The sequence below is a fragment of the Halichoerus grypus genome, chromosome 1 (assembly GCF_964656455.1).
Source record: "Halichoerus grypus chromosome 1, mHalGry1.hap1.1, whole genome shotgun sequence".
In the NCBI taxonomy this organism is placed as follows: domain Eukaryota; kingdom Metazoa; phylum Chordata; class Mammalia; order Carnivora; family Phocidae; genus Halichoerus; species Halichoerus grypus.
This window is the reverse complement of record NC_135712.1, coordinates 11,883,546-11,903,979: the sequence shown is the minus strand read 5'-3', so window position 1 is coordinate 11,903,979 and position 20,434 is coordinate 11,883,546. Positions and strand designations below refer to the sequence as shown.

The following is a 20,434-nucleotide window of genomic DNA, read 5'->3' as shown; positions in this document are numbered from 1 at the left end:
TAAAGGTTATCTGGTGGAGATGTTGGGGGTTTAGTGCAGTTTTTTCTTAACCCCTGTAACGGGATTGTACTAATTATATTGTTCCCTGCCCCCTTTTTTCCACTTTAAAAAAAATATGTATAGAAAATCTTCAGTATATTTGAGGGAAGACCTCATAAATTTGGTACCATCCCTGCATAGGGACTAAGCCAATCTTTCGTCTGAATTTCCAACTTTAGAATATTGCTGCAGAATCAGTGCCATGATTCTTTTGTGTGAATGAAATATATTTTACATATGAGAGATTTTTCTTTATAAAAACACAATACTTTGGTTTCATCTCCTGTTGTTGCTTCAGAAAACTTAGAGGAGTAAGCCTTCGTATTCAGGGAGACACACACAGATACTAACAGGGTTTTAATTCCCAGAATGGACAGCCAAAAGATAGACCACTTTCCCTTTCTCAATGTTTTGCTCTGTTTTGATTTTTTGAAGACACTTCGGAGTATTTATTCAGAATTACTTAATAGTCATTTACCATGTGCCAGGCATCCATAGTCCATAGAGTAGTTGTAGATAGGTACTTCACTGTCCTCAGGCCCAAAGGGTAGTTGGAGGACAGGTACATAAGAAGTAATTACAATAAAGAGTGCCAGGTGGGGGCACTGGGTAGCTCAGTTGGTTAAGCATCTGCCTCCCGCTCAGGTCATGATTTCGGGGTCCTGGGATCAAGCCCCGAGTCGGGGAGCCTGCTTCTCCCTCTGCCCCTCCCCCTGCTCATGCTCTCTCTCTCTCAAAAATAAAAAAATCTTTAAAAAAAAAAAAGAAAGGAAAAAAGAGTGCCAGGTGCTCTGGACGTGTACTTTTCCCAGCAGCCATCAGAGTCAGCTTAAAAGAGAGTGGTCATTGCCACAGAAATTATGGAAGCTTCTGTGGTAAAAAGAAAATGAACGATTGGGGGAGTGGGGGATCAATAAACTTTTAAAACTTGAGATGAGTAATTTCTCATTTGATAGAAGAAAGTTTTTATTTTGGGGGTATTTTTTATTTTTGCTTTTTTGTTCTGGGGTTCTGGTGGACTAGATTAAAGACATTTTTCTTGCTCCTTATAAGTCAGTAAATGAGGAAGAACAGTTTTCTTTTTATCACTTCAAACATTCTTAAAGGCATAAACAATCGAATTCCAATGATGAAATGAACCCTGTCTGTCCTCATCTTATCTAACTATAATAGCTTTTCTAAATATTCTCTTTTTGCCATAGAAGGAATACTATGTTTGTGTAAATTTTGTTTTGCTATTTTGTAATAGAAGCTTTTGCAATGTGTAACATTTTATCCCTAAAACAAAAGACTTCCTGGATGTTACATTTATTAAGAGACATTGTATCATGTCAGGAATAAAAAAATTAATAAGTTGTCTGTTTGTAAATGCCCCAGGCTGCAAAGCGAGAACTTGAAAGGCAACGACAGCTTGAATGGGAACGGAATCGAAGACAAGAACTACTCAATCAAAGAAACAAAGAACAAGAAGACATAGTTGTACTGAAAGCAAAGAAAAAGACTCTGGAATTTGAATTAGAAGCTCTAGTGAGTCAAGTTTGATTATGCTTTGGGACTCCAGTTGAACCTTGAACAACAATGGGGCTTACGGGCGCAGATCCTATGCAGTCAGAATGCTTTGTGTAACTTTTGACTCCCCTAAAACTTAACTGCTAGTAGCCTACTGTGGACCAGAAGCCTTACTGATAACATAAAAAGTGAATTGACACATATTTCATATGTTATATGTATTATATACTGTATTCTTACCATAAAGTTAGAAGTAAGAAAATGTGAATAAAGTCATAAAGAAGCGAACATACATTTACAGTAGTGTACTGTTACTTATTGACAAAAATCCATGTGTAGCTGGACCCGTGTAGTTCTAACTCATGTTGGTCAAGGGTCAACTGTTTACTAACTCTGAACCATTAAAAATGGTAATAATAATAATTATTTTTCACCTGTTAAAGAATGATAAAAAGCATCAACTAGAAGGAAAACTTCAAGATATCAGGTGTCGATTGACCACACAAAGGCAAGAAATTGAGAGTACAAACAAATCCAGAGAGTTGAGAATTGCTGAAATCACCCACCTACAGCAACAATTACAGGTGAGAAAATGCATCCCTTAAATGCTTTTAGGGTTACAAGCCCTGCTCTTCCTCTCATTCATTTCACTCATTTATTCCTACAAGCACCCAGCATCTACCATGTACTCGATGCTGGGAAGGGAAGATGAAGTAGACAAAAGTCTGAAAAGTAGGCTGTCGAGTAAACAAACTCAACACATGTTTGCTGAGCATTGCTGTGTACCAGCCAGGGGCTCTCGGAGGCACTGAGGGTCCAGCGGTGAACAGGAGATACAAGAACCCCGCCTTCATGGAGCTTACCTTCTATTTGCGGGCAGACAGACACTTAACAAAAAAGGTCAAGTGCGCCCTCTATTAGAGTATGAAAAGTGCTCCGGAGAGTGAATAGGAAAAGAGTCCTGGGGAGAAGGAGGGTGGTAGGTTTTTTTTGTTTTGTTTTGTTTTTTTTAAGTAATCTCGACACCCAGTGTAGGGCTTGAGATCGAGAGTTGCACACTCCACTGACTAAGCCAGCCAAGTGCCCCGAGGGCAGTATTTTTGCTTTTATTTTTTTTTTTAAGATTCATTTATTTGTTCCTTCATTCATTTAGGGGTGGGGACAGAGGGAAAGACTCTCAGGCAGACTCCCCACTGAGCATGGTTCCTGACACAGGGCTCGATCTCATGACCCCGAGATTATGACCTGAGGTGAAACCAAGAGTTACGGACGCTCAACCGACTGAGCCCCCCAGGCATCCCATGGAGCACAGTATTTTAAATTAAGTGGTGAGGTCCCAGCTGAGCAAAGACTTGAAAGAGAAGCAGCTAAGTGGTGTGGCTGTCTGGCAGAGCAAGGTGAGGATGGGGAGACAGCAGTGTGAATATTGTGACGTTGTACCCTGTGTTTGGGATGTGGATATAGCAAGGAGACCAATGTGGTTGCAGTTGGCGGGGACTGGATTGTGGAGGACCTATAGTTCACTCATGAGACTGGCTTTACTCTGATCGTCGCAATAAAGAGGTGCAGTTCAGTATTCTAGGGGGAGTATCAGAGATGGATGGTGAATAGTTGGGAACATAATGGAATGTTATACGCAGTTCTGCTTTCATTTTATTATGTATCCAGAGTTGACCACCAAGTTGCCATAATATCACCTGGCTTAGTTTCACTTGTTGAGCTGGGAGGTGGGGAGCATCAAATTCATGTAGGTACTATTCTGCATATCATCATGAAAGATGACCATTTTTGAAGTTTGTGATTTTTCTCAGCCTGATGATGTTGAGATTTATCCATATTTCTGAGCAAATCAGTAGTTTGTTTCTTTTTATCACTGAGTAGTATTTCCCTGTTTAGCCATTCACCTGTTGATTGACATTTAGGTTCTTTCCAGTTTGGGACTTTTGTGTATAAGACTGCAATGAGTATTTAATTACAAGTCTTGATGTGGAAATATGTTTTATTTCTCTTGGTTTAATTTTAGGAGTGGCATTAATGTGTCATATAAATAGATGGTTAACCCTATAGGAAACTGTCAAAACTGTTTCCAAGGTGGTTGTACCATTTTACATTCTCCCCAGCAGTGTGTGAGTGCTTCAGTACTATGTTGACTAGAAGTGGTAAGAGTCTTGATCTTAAGGGGAAAGCATTCAATTTCTGACCATTAAGTATGATGTTAACTATAGATTTCTTTTTTTTAGATGCTCTTAGTTAGGGATTTTCCTCCTGTTCCTTTTTTGCTGAGGGTTTTTTAAATCATGAATGGATATTGAGTTGGGTCATGATTTTTTTTTTCTGCATCTACTGAGATATTTACATGTTTTTTCTCTTTATTTTGTTCATATGGTGATTTACATTGACTGAAATTTGAATGTTAAGCCAACCTTCCATTCCTGAGATAAGCCATACTTGATCATGGTGTCTTACCATTTAAAAAAATATTTTACTTGATTCAATATGCTATTATTAAATGTCTTTTAATTTAAATTCTTGAAAGATACTGGTTTATAGTTTTCTTTTAATGTCCTTATCCTGTTTTGGTATCAGGGTAATAAATAAGAAAATAGTGGGAGAGTATTCCTTCCTCCTCCATTTTCTAAAAATGTGTTGAAATGGTATTTTTCCTTTAAATTTTCATTCATCAGTGAAGCCATCTGGGCCTGGAGTCTTTCTTGTGGTAGGATTTTAATAGCAAAATGTAGTTAGTAGATATAGGGTTGTTCAGATTTTCTGTTTCTTCCTGAGTCTGATGATTTGTATCTTACAGTGAATTTTTTCGTTTCATCTAAATTGTCAGATTTATTTGTATAGAATTGTTTACAATATTCTGTTAGTTCTTTGCAAGTCTGTAGTATCTGTAGTGATGTCACTTCTTTCATTCCTGATCATGGGACTTCATATCTCCTTCCCCCTTCAACATTTCCTCTTCTTTACCTTCCTCTCCTTCCCCCTCCTCCTTTTCTCCATCAGTCTAGCTAGAAGTTTATTGATTTCATTGATTTTTTTTTAAATAAGCTTTTGATTGTATCGATTTTTCTCTATGCTGTATCTGTTTTCTGTTTCATTTACTTATGCTTTTTATTATTTCCTTCCACTTACTTATTTTGTATTTAATTTGCTTTTTTCTAGCTTCATAAAAAGGAAGCTTAGATTATTGAATTTGGACCTATTTTCATTTCTGATGTAAACATTTTCTTAAGGTATAAATTTCCTTCTAAGCATTGTCATAGCCATATTACACAACTTTTTAATGTGTTTTTGTATCCATTCAGTTCAAAATCTTTTTTGATTTTCTTGGCCATTTCTTCTTTGATGGGTTATTTAGAATTATGCCATTTAGTTTCCAAATATTTCGATTGCTTTTCAGATATCTTGCTGATTTCTGATTTATTTATGTTATAAGCTGTAAGCATACTCTGTATGATTTCAATTCTTTTTAATCTTCTTAAGTTTACTGAGACTTATTTTATGGCTTAGCATATGATTGTGTTGGTGAATATTTTATGTGTACTTGTAAATAATATGTACTCTGTTGTAGTTGGGTGGAGTATCTCATAAACATCAATCACAGAAAATTGATTCATGGTGTTTTTTGTGTTTTCTATGTCCTTACTGATTTTGTGACCTCTTCCAGCTGCTGCCAGAGGATGTTGAAAGCCCTATCATTGTAAATTTTTCTTTTTTTCTTCCAGTTCTGTCAGTTATTGTTTCATGTACTTTGAAGTCCTAGTCAATTTGAGATATTAAGTTATGACCTATACTGTAAATAGTGTCAGATGTTCACAGCTAGAAATTGTTTGAACATATTAAAAAGTGCATGTACCTTTTAAAAGTATATTCTTCTATATGGTAACTTTTTTTATATGTCTTTCATTAACTATGAGAAGTTTCATAAAATATTCTCTTAGAAAATTTAGGAGTGAAGGCCACATGTTTATTTATTATCTCACTGAATGCCCTGTGACCAAACACATTTTTTATTATTTAAGATTGACATTATGTTCACTTATTGATAATAAAATACAAATTAGGGTTCCTGAAAAAGTAGTGAAGTGAAAAATAATACATGGCTTGAAGAAGGCCGGGTACATCATAGGCTATGAGATATTGGTTCCTTTTCCTTACTGTTACTAGCAGGTACTTGCTGTGCAGATGAGTCAGGTAGCCCTTCATGTTGGTTTATGACTTATTTTAGAAACTTAGGTTGGCATTTAAAAGTGATGTTTATATAAGTTAAGTAGTCTCAGTGATCTGAGCTAGGTTTTATCTTGATGTGTCATTGTTTGTCTTGGTACAGGAAAGAAACTTTTGCATTGGGTAAGAGGCCTTTCCTTAATTTAGGCAGGAGAATAGGAGAAGCTCAGTTGGCTGGGCCTTTCTGGGGAAACAATCTGAATTGTATATTCTGTTTTGTCCAGATTTGGGGAAACGGGTGTGGATTATTCATATGAGATGATGCTTCCAGATCCTTTCTGTTGAACTATATCTCTCTCCTATTCAGAATTGTGGCACACAAAGATTTATTGCATATAAGCCAGTCTGTATCTAAGGATGGTTGTTCCAAAAAGGACTGCTTCTTAGCCTCTGATAAAAATTTTCAATTAAGGCATTTTTATTTTCTCAAACCAAAAATCAATACATAGAGATTTTTTTCAAGTTTTTATTTAAATTCCACTTAGTTAACATACAATGCCTATTAGTTTCAGGTGTAGAATTTATTGATTCATCACTTACATACAACACCCAGTGCTCATCACAGGTGCCCCCTTAATGAGACTTTTTAAAATCAAGATAAAAATGAAAATCAAGTATTTGTTATTCTGCCCCAGAAAGGCTGTCATTTTACTGAAATGTGTAGAAACTATATAGGATACTCTCAGCTGAACTTAAGCAAATACGGTGCTTGACAGGTCATCCATGAAAACTCCAAATAGCCTTTCACAGTGTGGGTTAGCTTTTTTCTTATATCAGGTAAAAAATAGTTGGTTCAAGACTTTTATGTACCTGATTAAAATTATAGGTCCATCCTCAGTGGTGGAAAAACATATGGCGGCCAAGATTCTATTGTTAGAAGTCTCTTCTTCTTTTCTTTTTTTTTATTAAAGATTTTATATCTTTTTTGACAGCAAGAGAGGGAACACAAGCCGCGGGGGGTGGGGAGTGGGAGAGGGAGAAGCAGGCTTCCCGCTGAGCAGGGAGCCCGATGTGGGGCTCGATCCCAGGACCCTGGGATCGTGACCTGAGCCAAAGGCTTAACGACTTAGCCACCCAGGTGCCCCTAGAAATCTCTTCTTGATTTCTATTTCCATCTTCAGGTGTATGGTAAACTTTAATTTGCCCTATTAAGTATCGAAGTTCAGAGTAGAGTAGTTCCTGTTCAAATTACTCAGTCAGTTTGCAAACAATAGAATCAACTGCATTTATGTTTGATCCCAGTGCAAGGGAAAGATCAATACTTCCGGTTTTCTCTGCTGAGTTGTACTTAAAGTACATTTTTGAAAGCTTATAAATAGGCAGTAAGTCAACAAAAATTTAAGAAATCTCAAGAGAGCTATAACTGTCTTAACTTTATTTCAGTGAAAAGCATTTGGCAAATAGTTAATTGCTTGGCAAAAAAGCAAATGTTGCCCTGACAAGTGATTAAATGCAGTTTCTACATAGAGGATTTGGGGTGAGATTAGATGAGTCTTTGACGGACGAGAAAACGGACTTACGTCTGCCTGGATGTGGAATGTAGACATGGTAGTTTTCCCTGTCAGCTCATTGTTGTTTTCCTCCTTCTCTCCTAGGAGGCTCAGCAAATGCTCGGAAGACTTATTCCAGAAAAACAGATACTCAATGACCAACTCAAACAAGTTCAGCAGAACAGTTTGCACAGTAGGTGTTTGCTTTTTAAAGTGGCCCTTTTCCTCTTCTACTGGCATGACTTGCCCTCCGTGAAATGAGAACATTAAAAACCATTTTCCTCACTGCCAGTTTGCTTTTCTTATCTTGCAATGTTTTTCTAAAATAGGAGATTCACTTCTTACACTCAAAAGAGCCTTAGAAGCAAAAGAGCTAGCTCGGCAGCAGCTACGAGACCAACTGGATGAAGTTGAGAAAGAAACCAGATCAAAACTACAGGAGATTGATATTTTCAATAATCAGCTGAAGGTAACTATTCTCTGCGTCCCTACATATATGTCCTACCCTTTAACTTTTCTAACTGGCCAGATGAGTTGATACTTAATTCCAGGGAGAAAAATTTATGATGCTGGTTTGTCAGCCTTCCTGCAAACCTTCATACTTATAGATGAGTATTATACAATCCAAATTGCAATTTTCTCTTTAACATATAAAGATGAATTTGGCATTTGTAAATTAAAGCTGAGTGAGTGGCCCCCACACGACATCTGTCTTTAACCGGAATTACATTTTTCTATATTTCCATCCTTTTGTCTGTTGATAACTACATCAAGTTGAAGTCCAAAAGCAAGGCTCCAAAAGAGTCTGTCTTTTGTTCTTTGGAGACTGCTAAAAAGGGATTGTTCTCTCTTTTTTAAAAGTAAGAATTTTTCTGCCACTTCTTACCTTCAAGATTGTCCTAAATCTTTGTTACCTCACATTTTAAAACGTTACTGTTTAATGGAGTAATTGCTTTTGTCTCTGTGGCAAAAGTAGTATAAGGTTTTGTCACATTTACATGGTAAAATTCAGGAAGATGCCAAAGCTTTTAAGGAATGTGAAAGTGGTTATGACAACCTCCTTTGGATTTGGTGCCTTTGATTTAACTTCACAACTTCATCATCTTAAGACCATTAACTCTTATCTTATAATAAAACCCGAATGCAAGCACTTAATGTCCTACCAACAATGAGCACATATACTTTAGATTTAAGTAGATATTGGAGTTTTTAATCAATTATGTTCTTTTTTTTTTTTTTTTTTTAAGATTTTATTTATTTATTTGACAGAGAGAGACACAGCGAGAGAGGGAACACAAGCAGGGGGAGTGGGAGAGGGAGAAGCAGGCTCCCCGCAGAGCAGGGAGCCCAATGTGGGACTCGATCCCAGGACCCTGGGATCATGACCTGAGCCGAAGGCAGTCGCTTAACCGACTGAGCCACCCAGGCGCCCCAATTATGTTCTTATAAGAAATGAATTTCCCACTTTTTTTTCAGATACTCAGTTTCATTTTCCATCTCAAAATCCTTTATACTTAACTCTGGCTAATTTTGCTTTTGGCACTGGAAAGAGGAAAACTCCTTTGTTAGTAAAAATAGGAAAAAATTAGAAAGCATATTTGTGATATTTAGTTGGCCTTTGAATTGAAATCCTAGGCCAGCTTGTTCAGACATCTGAGGTTAAGGGATTTTTGCTTTTTTTCCCCCCAGAGTAATAGGTAATGAAATTCTCTCAATTGTACAATGCCAAGCAAGTGATCCTAGGGGACATATTATTTGAGCCAACTTAGTGTTTTTCTTTGCTTTCATTCTTACACAGAATGTGTGTGTGTGTGTGTGTGTGTGTGTGTACTCTAGGTACGTTCCACACTTGTACATACATGATTATATTAGATACGTAAGTACCGGAAGTAGAGCCTGTCTATCTCGAGAATAAACACAGTAAAAATGCTCGCATTAACTCTCACTGTGACTTGTCACTATTTCAGGAAAAAGAATATGATCACAGTGCTTTTTAAAAGTCTCTTGGAGCACAAACGGTTAAATACTCGGGTCTCTTCTGAACCCAGGCAGTAGTCCAGACTTGTGCCTTAATCTTAAGATTCCTTTTTCTTGCAATATGACTCCCCAAGCAAAGCTCATGTATTAGAGGATGACACTGCAGTGGGTGATTTTTCCCAAATGCCTAGCCTATTTATGGAGCGTTTTGGCCTGTTGGAATGCAGTTGCCGTTGCCGAAGAGAACACCCTGCCGAGGTGACGTGAGTCCCTCTTACTGTGTGTCATTGACCGAAGCTGCCTTGACTTAGAGCTGCCGACACAAAGGCTGATGTCAGCCCTTCCTTCCACTTTATTCCTTTCCCCACATACACTCATTTTTAAATACGAATATTGCTGTCTTCATTTTTATTTTGGCTCTCCATTATCAACTTTAAATTTAATGTAGAGAGTTAAAAATGACGAGCCGGTATAGCTTTATTATTTTATTTAGCAACCAATTTGGAGGCCTTAACAAATACACCTTATTGCCTTATGATTATTATTTCTCGTATTTCTCTCCTGTCTGGTGAAACAAAAACAGAAACGGTTGAATCGAAGCATCAGAAGATTTATAATTTGATCGAGACAACTCTAGAGGCAGATTTAAGATTTCATCTTGAGTGTGTCCTGCCTCCTTTTCTTTGTTGTAGTCACGTTGGAAAATAGGAAGCATTTTTCCCCTGACTTGGGAGCACGTATTCATCAGTACCTGTCGTTCTTGCATGATGAGACAGACCAGGAGAGCCAGCATCCCGGCCCCTGGGGTTTCCTTGGTGCCTCTCTTCATAATAGCAGTGCCTTAACAGCATTCACACTAATGATGCAAAAATTACTTCTGCCTTGCTGGGAGTGAAACCTTGGCGATCGTCCAGTCATTTCACACATCTTACCTGACGGTGTGAACTCGCTACATCCGAAACCCCCCTCCCAGAAGGAAACCAGCTAGAAGAAAAAGTAGGACTTAGCAGTTTTTATATTCGTGTAGATTGTTCCCCTAGAGAAAGTGTAATTCACTCATTACCGGCTAATATGGTGACACTGGAGAAGTACCTTATGGCATGCAGAATTTTAAAATTAGTCGATCAGGGCATTAAACCTGTATTCCGTGGCTGGCTCCACAAATGAGGATTCCAGTTAACAAAAATCAATTTCCATGTTTCTTTAGTAGGCAACTACTTGCAATAAGTTACTCACTTCTTTTGAAGCAAACTCAAAGTCATGTCTAGTCTCTTACTTAGAAGGTCATGTAGGGAATCCTAGCATTCTGCTTTCACCCAGATTCTGTTGGTACAAGACTGTGATCAGGATGTTCTTTCTTTTTTCCCTTAAGATTTTATTTATTTACTTGAAAGAGAGAGAGAGAGTGAGTGAGTGAGAGAGAGAGCACAAGCAGGGTAAGGGTCAGAGGGAGAGGGAGAAGCAGTCTCCCCTCCTGAGCAGGGAGCTCAACGTGGGGCTGGATCCCAGGACCGCAGGATCATGACCTGAGCCAAAGGCTGCTGCCCAACCAGCTGAGCCCCCCAGGTGCCCCAGGATGTCTTAAATGTATTTAGTTTCTTGAACATAGAAGAGTTTAGAGAGTAGGTATGTTTTATCATTTTTCCCCTTTTTTAAAAAAAAAAAAAAACATACAATCTGATTTAGTCCTTTCTACCAAGGGGCTAGTTCAGATTCATTCTTCTTTTAGGAGTCTCTCCTTTTTCTTCACTTGAGGAAGAGTTACATTCCTGCTTCCTCACCCAAGACCTGTTCACCAAGGATGGAAATTCTCAAGTCATTAATTAAAGAGGAAAAAAAAATTACTTTTGCAGTCAGGTTAACCAGGTAAATGTTTCATATAGACCCCAACATATTGAAAACATAAAGCATGTTTACAATTACAGTCGTGTTTTAAACAGCTCCAGATTCAGGGATACGAAACGTAAGGTCTCTAGAGTCTTTTACCTGATCTCATAGAAATTGAGGGCTCATTCTTTCCTTTCAGACAAGGCTCTTTTTCCATGTATTTTTATAGACCTTTACCTAATAGATGTGACATTTATATATTTGAAAAATAATCCCAAGACATAACTATTTTCCTTTTTCTAATTTATCACCCCAAACCAAGAATTACTTGAGAAAAGAAGCAGAGGAATCTCAATGTAGCAAATACACTTTGCTTTTTTAAGGCCATAGAAAAGGACTAGGGGCTGGCGGTGGGGGGTGGGTAGAAATGGTAGCACCCTGAGATATTGACTCTCTTGTGCTAGAAATCCCCTGATTGGCAGCCTTTGTATTTATGCTGCCTTTTATATGAGCAGTAAATTTCACCTTTCTGATGATCAAATGAAATATTTGACCAGGGATTGAATCACGAATAATTGATTTTGTTTGTAATTATTGCTAGCGACAATTAATACTTCTTGAAGTACTTTTAATTCAGTGGATCAGATTTGTTTACCATAGTTTTCTGCTTTTAAAATGCACTGTGTATACAACAAATATTTTCTCATACTAAGAAATCAGTAGTCCTCTCATACTCATTTTCTAGAAACATCAATTTAAACATTATTCTCTATGAATTTCTCTTTTTACTTCATTTTACATGAAAATCAAAAACTCTTTAACATTTTTTGAAGAAGCTCTGTGCCTAAAAGGCACATAGAGACATTCTGATCTTGTTTTTCTTACATACAATGCCTTACCTGTAGGTATAAAATTATGGTTTTAGCAAGTGTCAAATAACATTACCGACAGGGACTTTTCAGATAGAAGCACTTGACTTCCCCTTGGCAATGTTAACAGTCGCTGTACCAGTTTTCTTTGGTACAGACAGCCTAATATTCCATATTTTCGTATCTTAACTATGATGCAGGGCAGCAACATAATGTATAGCAACAGTTTTCAAGGCTTCAAGTGTGTGCCAAATAAGAGAATCCAGCACTCAGAGAGGCTAGACGTTGTGTTTCATGTTGAAAAGTCTGAGTCCTTGTTGGTTCCCGTCTAGTCACTGTGTGCTGGACAAGTCCTAATGTGAATGGCCTTTACATTAGGGCATTTCTTTCTTCCAGTCCGTGGCAATGAGGAGGTAGTGGTGCCGGGCCTGGCGTTCTCCTGGGCTGCATCATCCTCTTAGACTCCTTTCTAAGGTCTCCATGCCCTACTCAGGCAGTGCACATCCCTCTCAGACTGAGAGTGATGGACCATCCCCAGCTCTGTGCTTAAGTTTCCCGCACGCAGATGAGTGCTCAGTGTCTAAGACAGAGTTTCCCATGAAGTGCTAAACCTTCTTTGTCAAAGTCAGTGATCAGTTACTATAAATCGTGGAGTATGGGTGAATCTTGCCGCTTGACAAATTGTGTGTGTGCTGGTGGAAGCCCTGAACTATGAGCTGGATAAGGTACTGTATACCTTAGTCTTGTCTTTATAGCAAGTATTTTAATAGGTCACTGAATTGGCCACTTGGCTGCAAAATTTTGAAAGACAACACTCAGTCATGATTTGGTTCTGCGTGCATATTTCCATCATATGGGAGACAGTATTATGGTCAGTAGTACTATTCTAAAAATGGACAGTATTTTGTTTCTTAGCAAAATTGAGTATTTTGGACTAATTCAGAATTACGAATTGTATTTTTTAAATATACTTGGGAAATCCAGGCTTATTAAATTAGACACAAGAGGCTCTTAAGAGATATAAATTCTGCCCATATGATACCTGTCTTAAAATTGCTCCTAAGAACTGAATTGATGTTGAAATGAGAATGCCAGTTATAGTAAATAAGGTTTTTGATTTAACTGAGGCTTTTATGCTCTTGGTTTCAGACCCTTGCTTTCATGGCAGCCTCATTCATTATGAAGGCAGTGAAAGGCAAAATGTTTAGCAACCAGGGAGAAAAAGAAAAGAGCTGGAGAACGAACTGCAGAACAGAATGAGAAGTCAGGAAAAAAAATGCATGTGAAGGGAAACAATGAAGGAAAGAAAAAGACCCAGAAAGAGGAGATACAGAGACAGCAAGAGAAATCAGTATAAACTCAAATAAAATAACAACATTGCTTTCTCATATTAGTAGAATAATGTTTGGCTGTTTCATGGTTTGCTACATGGTTTTGTTCATGATTAAATTTTCTTTTTACCTGTATGATCCTTTTGAAAAGACCTGTTCAGCACAGAAGTAATAAAACTCTCTCATTCAATGTCCTTGTGATTGTGGAAACTTTATGTAGATTCCTTGAATATAGAAAGATAATTAGAACATGCCCGAGACTCAAAATAATTAACAGGTGTTGTATATACCAGACTCTACGCTGCACGCATAGGCTTGGTTGGTTGGTTGAGGCTTTTTTTATAGTGTGGGTTTTTCTTTTGAGGTCTTTAAAAAATTTAACAAAAGGTGATTTGGGAAAGGGAAGAAAGCAGAATTCAGTCTTCTGAAAAAACACTTTCTTTTTTTTATTCTCATGTTTAGCCAGAGCCTTTGACCGTTTTATCCTTTAGAAAACTTGTATTTAAAATAATGGGTTATTGATTTATAAGATGAAGCTGAGACATTTTGGGAAAACTCAGATTTTCAGGACAAAATGGAGTCCATTTTCTCTTCTTTGTAACAGCAGGGTAGATACTCTTGGGAGACGTGGGTGAAGATTCTTAATTAGCTCTTCCTACAGAGAGGGCAGGATTTTCTAGCTCTTCTCCCCTCTTCTGTCCACCTGTCTCCTCACCCCTTCTCACACACACACACACACACACACATGAATGCACACTCACCCCCACACATTGCTCTCTGGTTCTCCTCTAGCACTTAGGATAGATTGACTACCAATTGTTCCATGGGGAACTGGAATTCCTATTTGATTGAATAATGACTTCAGATTTAGAATAATACTTAAATAATGTTTTTAAACATTAATATACCCCTCTCAGAATTTAAAAACTGACCAATATTTTTTTTTTTGGTATTCCACCCATTTTCATGCATCAAGAGTAAATACATTTTATAATTTTGTGATGAATGGACTATCAGTTTACTTTGATTTGGGTACAGTTTCTGTGTTTTGAAATACTTACTTTTCAGATTTTTTCAGGCAGGTACAAGTTTCCCTGTCCTCACTGGGTTTGTTGATTGGCTTTCTTTAATGGCTTTCAGTCTGTTTTACAACAATTTACTTGGGGTATTTTAAAACTCAAAAAGCTTTTTTAAAAATTCTGATGTAGTGTGCTACATAATATCCCTGGGTGAGAAATAAAGTGACATTTATTTATATAAAAACACTTCTGCTTTTGACTTCCTGTAGGTATTAGGTTGAGATAAAACCCTTGAGATTTTTGATGCTGACCCCTAGATCAATTTCCTAGGTCCATTTCATATTAATAGTCTGAAGATTATTATAAACATGAGAGATGTGTCCTAAACAGTTTTATTTTGATTTACAATGTTGAGTTCATGAATTTCAAGTAATGTAGATGTGTTTGTTTTGTCTCATGTTTCCAAGAGACAGCCTGAGGTAAAATCGAGGGGCAGAATAATCCTTCAAAAAAATTAAATGATCAAATTAGCAATAAATTTCCATTAACTACTAGCTTTTCCAGGCCCCTATTGCTGGTTAATTTTTTTGTCTCTTCACAAGCATGTACATAAAGTAATGTTTATGAAAAGGAATCACATACATACTGTTCTGCTGGATACTTCTCAGTATTCCAGTAGTACCGCTTCACATAATACACCTATTTTTGAGTGTCTCTAAGTCCAAATAAAGGAGAAACAGTCACAGTTTTTAAGTCAAGCAATAAAACAACTGTCATTAGTAAATTTGAAAGTGAGCCATGTTTCTCAGGGCAAAAAAAAGGTTGAATCTTCTGGAGTATTCAATTTGTCCAGCATATTGCTTTTGAAATACTTTGGCTGTACGCCATAGGATGTCCAAAGATGTTTTATGGTACAAATATCTTAATTCTTTAAGGGAAATAAGTGATTTTTTTCCCCCCGAGTTGAAGGAAGAAAGTTAAAAGCAAGCTTATTTTCATTTATCTTTGCTAATACATGATAGAATCTTTATTTGCCGGTTATCCTCCTACGGTGGTTCATAATCTGTGTTTGATCAGAGACCCCTTTCAGAATCCAGTAAAAGCGCTGAGCCTTCTCTGCAAGAAAAATGCCTGTGTAGTCCAGTTTTCATGCTGTCTCATAGTGTTCCCAGAGCCAAAGCTTATTCATAGACCCTGGCGAAGAAACTGTTACATCTTAGAATTCTAGAGATATTATTGGTGATAAAGATCTTACCTTTTAATTTACATACACTACACGTTCTATAGTTTTGTTTTACTTATGCATTTGTAACACGTAGCTCAAACTTCTTCAATGCATGTTTAATTATTTCTTCTTTACTAAGAAAGGCATTATACTCTATTAAGAGATAATATCAAATTACCATGCACTGTACCTATGTAAAACATCTCATACCCTTGAATAGAACTCACAGAAGAAAAATCAACAAGGTTGTGTACTCAATACCATATTGCTAGATGAATATCCAGCCAATAAATATGTGACTGTAGTAGGGTTATTGATTATAGAAAAAATAATTTTAGTAAGAGCCATGAGTGAGATCATGAATTTGGGGTCTCAGTAATTTTTTTTAATTGAAGATTTTATTTATTTATTCGACAGAGAGAGATACAGCGAGAGAGGGAACACAAGCACGGGGAGTGGGAGAGGGAGAAGCAGGCTTCCCGCCAAGCAGGGAGCCCGATGTGGGGCTCGATCCCAGGACCCTGGGATCGTGAACCGAGCCAAAGGCAGACGCTTAACGACTAAGCCACCCAGGCGCCCCGGGTCTCAGTAATTTCTTATTTGTTCTATTTTTATCTTCATTATAATAGAGAACTAACTGTGACAAGACTTAATAGAACATGCAGGGTCACTTCGATGAGGTTGACCTCAGGTGATACAATTCATGTCATGAAGCTTTTTGTAGCTACTTCTCCCAGTGGTTCTGTCATTTCCTAAATAAATAATTTAATTATACCAGATTTATTTGTCACCTTAGAAATTTTTCCCTGAAGGAATTAAAAGGGTACTTTTAAATAACTGTGACTGCACTCGAGCCTCTTAAACAGTAGTGCTGAAAGGGAATGACAGAGCAGTACAAAGCCCTCCGTCCCCCACATGAAGGGACTCTGTCCCACAAGGCCATTGTCATGCTCAGAAATATTCCTTCATTCTGTAGATGGCCTTCCTAGAAGTTCAACTTTTAGAAAAAAGTTATCAAGCTTCGGAATCATGAATTTTCTGCCTTGCCTTAAGCTCCCAAGTCCAAGGAAAGAGAGGAAGACCTGGATTGTCTGCCTATTTGCAGCATCTTAATTTTCTTAGAGTGGTGTGCTCAGCAGTATTTGAATTGGATGAAGGAAACGATAGAAACACTTTGCAGTCCTCACATCTAGATCATGAGATGCCGGGGCCTTCTGTTACCTTATGTGACATCTGTGATTTTATGACTCTTGCAAGTTCCAGTTCCTTGGAGATACTTGAAGCTGCAGCTTATTTATACAGTTCAAGGATGGGTTCAGCCTCGCCTGTCATGCGGCTATCCTCAAGAATAAATGTGCTTTTAAAATTTCAAAATATCTTCCTTCTTGTATATTTGATAAATCTAAAAATTGGTTTTAAAACTATCTTACTAATAACATGATTTTCTTTCTGTAAATTCTTTATATTCACTTTCTATTGCTTTTTATTTTATAGTGCCACCTAAAACATTCCTAGCTTTACTGCTATCTGTCTTGACTTTGTATCTGGTAATTAATGATCTGTAAGTTAACATTCAATCACTAGAGCCCCGTATAGAAAGGAAATGTGCATTGTAATTCTTTGGTAAAGTGGAAAACCATTTTTCACAGGTGCCTTGGTACATCACAGGCAGCGTTCATTCCAATTGGCCGGTGCTTGTGCGGTACCTGTTGTTCAATATTTTGAATATCACTCCGCCTAGAAATACATTTTTCCTGGGTAAAGTAACAGCTTTTCTATTTTAATATATAATCAGGCTCCTAAACATCAAACTAAAATGTTACTCTACCCCTGCCATTTCTTACTTCTTTGTATTTAATTTCAGCTCAGTTATTTTGCTTACTAGTTATGCCTTTTTGGTTTATTTCTGTAAGAAGAATAAAACCCTAAATATAAGAGACACTGAAATAAACAAGGACTAATTTTTTTTATGTGATCAACAGTGTCGAAGAATTTAACAGATCTTAAAGCTGAAAGAAAACCCAAGGGTCATCCACTCTGATTCAGCTGTTGGCCTATGTCCGGGACCCGAGATCAGAATCCAGGTTTCTTTGTTCCCGGTTCAGTACTTTTGAATATTGTCTATTGCCGTAAATTATTCTTTCTGAACCTAAGAATTTTATGCAACTGAAGATGAAATTTTAAAATAAGAAAAAAAGTTAAGTGTTTCAGTCACTTTCCCCCCCTTCCTTTTAAAGGGTCTCAGCCATTGGGCTAATGATGGAGCGGGCCATCGCTGTCTCTGCAGGACCCAACTTTTGGGTCCCTCTCTTAGGACTTTAGAGATTGATTTAATATCACCCCACTGGTTTTCCTTTCCACATAGAGAGATTAACTGGAGCCAAGAGTACAGATTACTCTAACACTAGGAAGTGGCCCCTTTTTTCCATTTGTCTCTAAAATATCAAATCCAAGCCACATGCCCAGGGCATCTGCCATAGGGCATAGTCCACCAATGTGTACCTCACAGAGTTGCTTTCTCTGCCGCATCCTGCCTTGATATTGCCAGTCTCGTCTGCGGGTTCCCCTCCAAAGTCCCTTCCTTCCTTCCCCGTGCCCACTTCCCTCCAGCTGTTCCCCCAGCACCTGCCTCAGTACCATCTCCCCCTAACCCCCTGATCTCCAAACACTATCTCACTGATCCCTTTTAGGATCTCTCAAAGTCACTTCTGGTTTATAAAACACTCGTCCATGTGTTCTTACTTTATCCTGACAGCAGTCCAGCCAGCAGAAGAAGGTTAGTCTAACCCTTAGGGCTTTTCTCTAGGAATAAGTGCATTTTAACACTGATGTTCTATAGACAGTGCTCTACCCTTGTTCTGTCTCTGAATGAATCTAAAGGTAGGAGTTTAAGGCGGGAGGAAACCTACCCATTTGAACTTAGCCGGTGGACAAGATGAAGAAGACAGGGCAGACCTTACTTTAGTTCTTGCAGCTTACCAAAAAGACCCCAGGGCTGCTACCTCGGGGGACTAGCCCGAGTTACCCAGATGAAGAAGTCAACTGGAAGTGCACCCTTAGAGACAGAAGGAAAAAAAAATGAAATGCATCCTTGGCTCTACTGGATACTGACTCACCTGATTTATTGTTGACACACGCAAGAGGAGTCTCGGTGACTGAATCTATTGGTGACCATTGGGATCCTCTATGGAACCTATATGGGTTCTCCCTCAACAGGCATTTCTTTATTCTTCACACTTTGGGGTGTTTAAACTTCTGACTTGAGTACTTTAAATATCATAAAACGATTTTTTTTTTCCAGTAGTTTGCTAAGGAAATCCCTGTTTTTCCTGAGGGCTGATACCAAATGAGGAAGCTGGGTCCAACATGGTGACCGTCATATTATCACATTTACTTTCAACCTGACTGATGGGTTAGTCTGGGGAAGTCGACAGCTTCACACTTGGATTTAGCAAGAGAAGATGCTCTGGAAGGGTGTGATTTGGTGGGGGCAGTCAAGGTTGTGGAATAGAGGGATGTCCATTTGTTCGAAGGCAACATAGCATAAGAACGTGAGGTTTTAATGGAGGCGGTGTGTGAAGAGGTGTGTGTGTGAAGAGGTGTGTGTATTTTCCAAGCCAGTAGAGGCTGGTGTTGATTCATTATCGGAAGTACCTCAGGGTTTTATTGATGATCATCATCATACCTTAAAACTGGTTAAGTCCGTTACTGTTGCCGAGTCTTGAACAATGTAGCTTCTCTAATACCCATCACTAGCAAGTTCCTTCTAAAGCATGTAATGGAAAATGGTGTAATGTTTTATGGCTCACTAAAATATAATCTGGAACAGCTCTTGGAGATAGTCATGTCAAAATGTAGCGTGATTTCAGTTTTCCAGGTTAACGTTTTTCAAATCTGAGATGTTAGTCTCCTAAACGGCTAGACGTCCTCACTATGAAAATGTTGCATGCTGATAAACAGTGTTGATGCCTATCACCTCGTGTCATTATGTGAACTGTTTCCTGATTGTTTATAGGAACTAAGAGAAATACATAATAAGCAGCAACTCCAGAAACAGAAGTCCATAGAGGCTGAACGTCTGAAACAGAAAGAACAAGAGCGAAAGATCATAGAATTAGAAAAACAAAAAGAAGAAGCCCAAAGGTGAGTCTTTTCCTGTGGATCGTGGACCCATCTGGAAGGAACTTTGAGTATTTATTATTCTTTGTGGGGCTTCTGCAAGTACCTACTGATCAGAAAGAGCCTTCAGTCTTTGTGTGTGTGTGTGTGTGTGTGCAAGCACAAATACGTGTGTATATAAATCTTTGCATATATAAGTACCCCCTGAAGTTTTTGGTTAGTTTCCAGAGCTCTCCCAAGCTACTACTATGTAGATAAATGGAATTATACAAGGAAATTAGGACACTTGGTACGCTCATTTGCATGCCAATGACCAAAATACGTTTCCAGTTCACAGCCTTTTAATAAGAGTGGCTGTCCGGAGTGCTGGTTTGAAATCAAAGCCCCTGAGCGCTCGCCACACAGGCTTTCTCCAGTAGGACTGACAGCGTGCCACTCCGACTTCTTTCCTCTTTTCTTCAACTGCAAATTAAAGTTGAGTACAAAAGGAGAAAATTTGCTGCTGCTTAGGATCCAGACACATTTTTTTGTTCGTCTTTGTCTGAATATTTGTGTTTGTGGTTTGTTACTTTTACTGGTAACTTTCTGTCATGAGTCGTAGAAATTTATTTGTTAACTTTCGGTGTGTCTGATTTTGTTACCGGATATTTGCTTTTTAAAGTTCAGTTAATTTTTGACTCCAGGAAACAAAAATGACTATTTCAGTGATGCAGTATAAATTGTAAAAATTGGTTATTGAAATTAGAATAAAAAGATGAAGATACAGGGGTGCCTGGGTGGCTCAGTTGGTTAAGTG

General features: G+C 38.0%; 1 protein-coding gene across 6 annotated transcripts in view; it reads left to right on the top strand.

Moving 5' to 3' along the window:
• Nucleotides 1-20,434, top strand: part of ITSN1 (intersectin 1) — a 219,645-nt gene that overhangs the window by 110,601 nt on the left and 88,610 nt on the right. For all 6 annotated transcript variants that reach the window (XM_078076859.1, XM_078076839.1, XM_078076849.1 and 3 more), the window contains 5 exons: nt 1,417-1,566; nt 1,992-2,132; nt 7,377-7,464; nt 7,601-7,740; nt 19,535-19,662. In XM_078076859.1, coding sequence (XP_077932985.1) covers nt 1,417-1,566; nt 1,992-2,132; nt 7,377-7,464; nt 7,601-7,740; nt 19,535-19,662 — 647 coding nt within the window. The remainder of the gene's footprint in view (nt 1-1,416; nt 1,567-1,991; nt 2,133-7,376; nt 7,465-7,600; nt 7,741-19,534; nt 19,663-20,434) is intronic.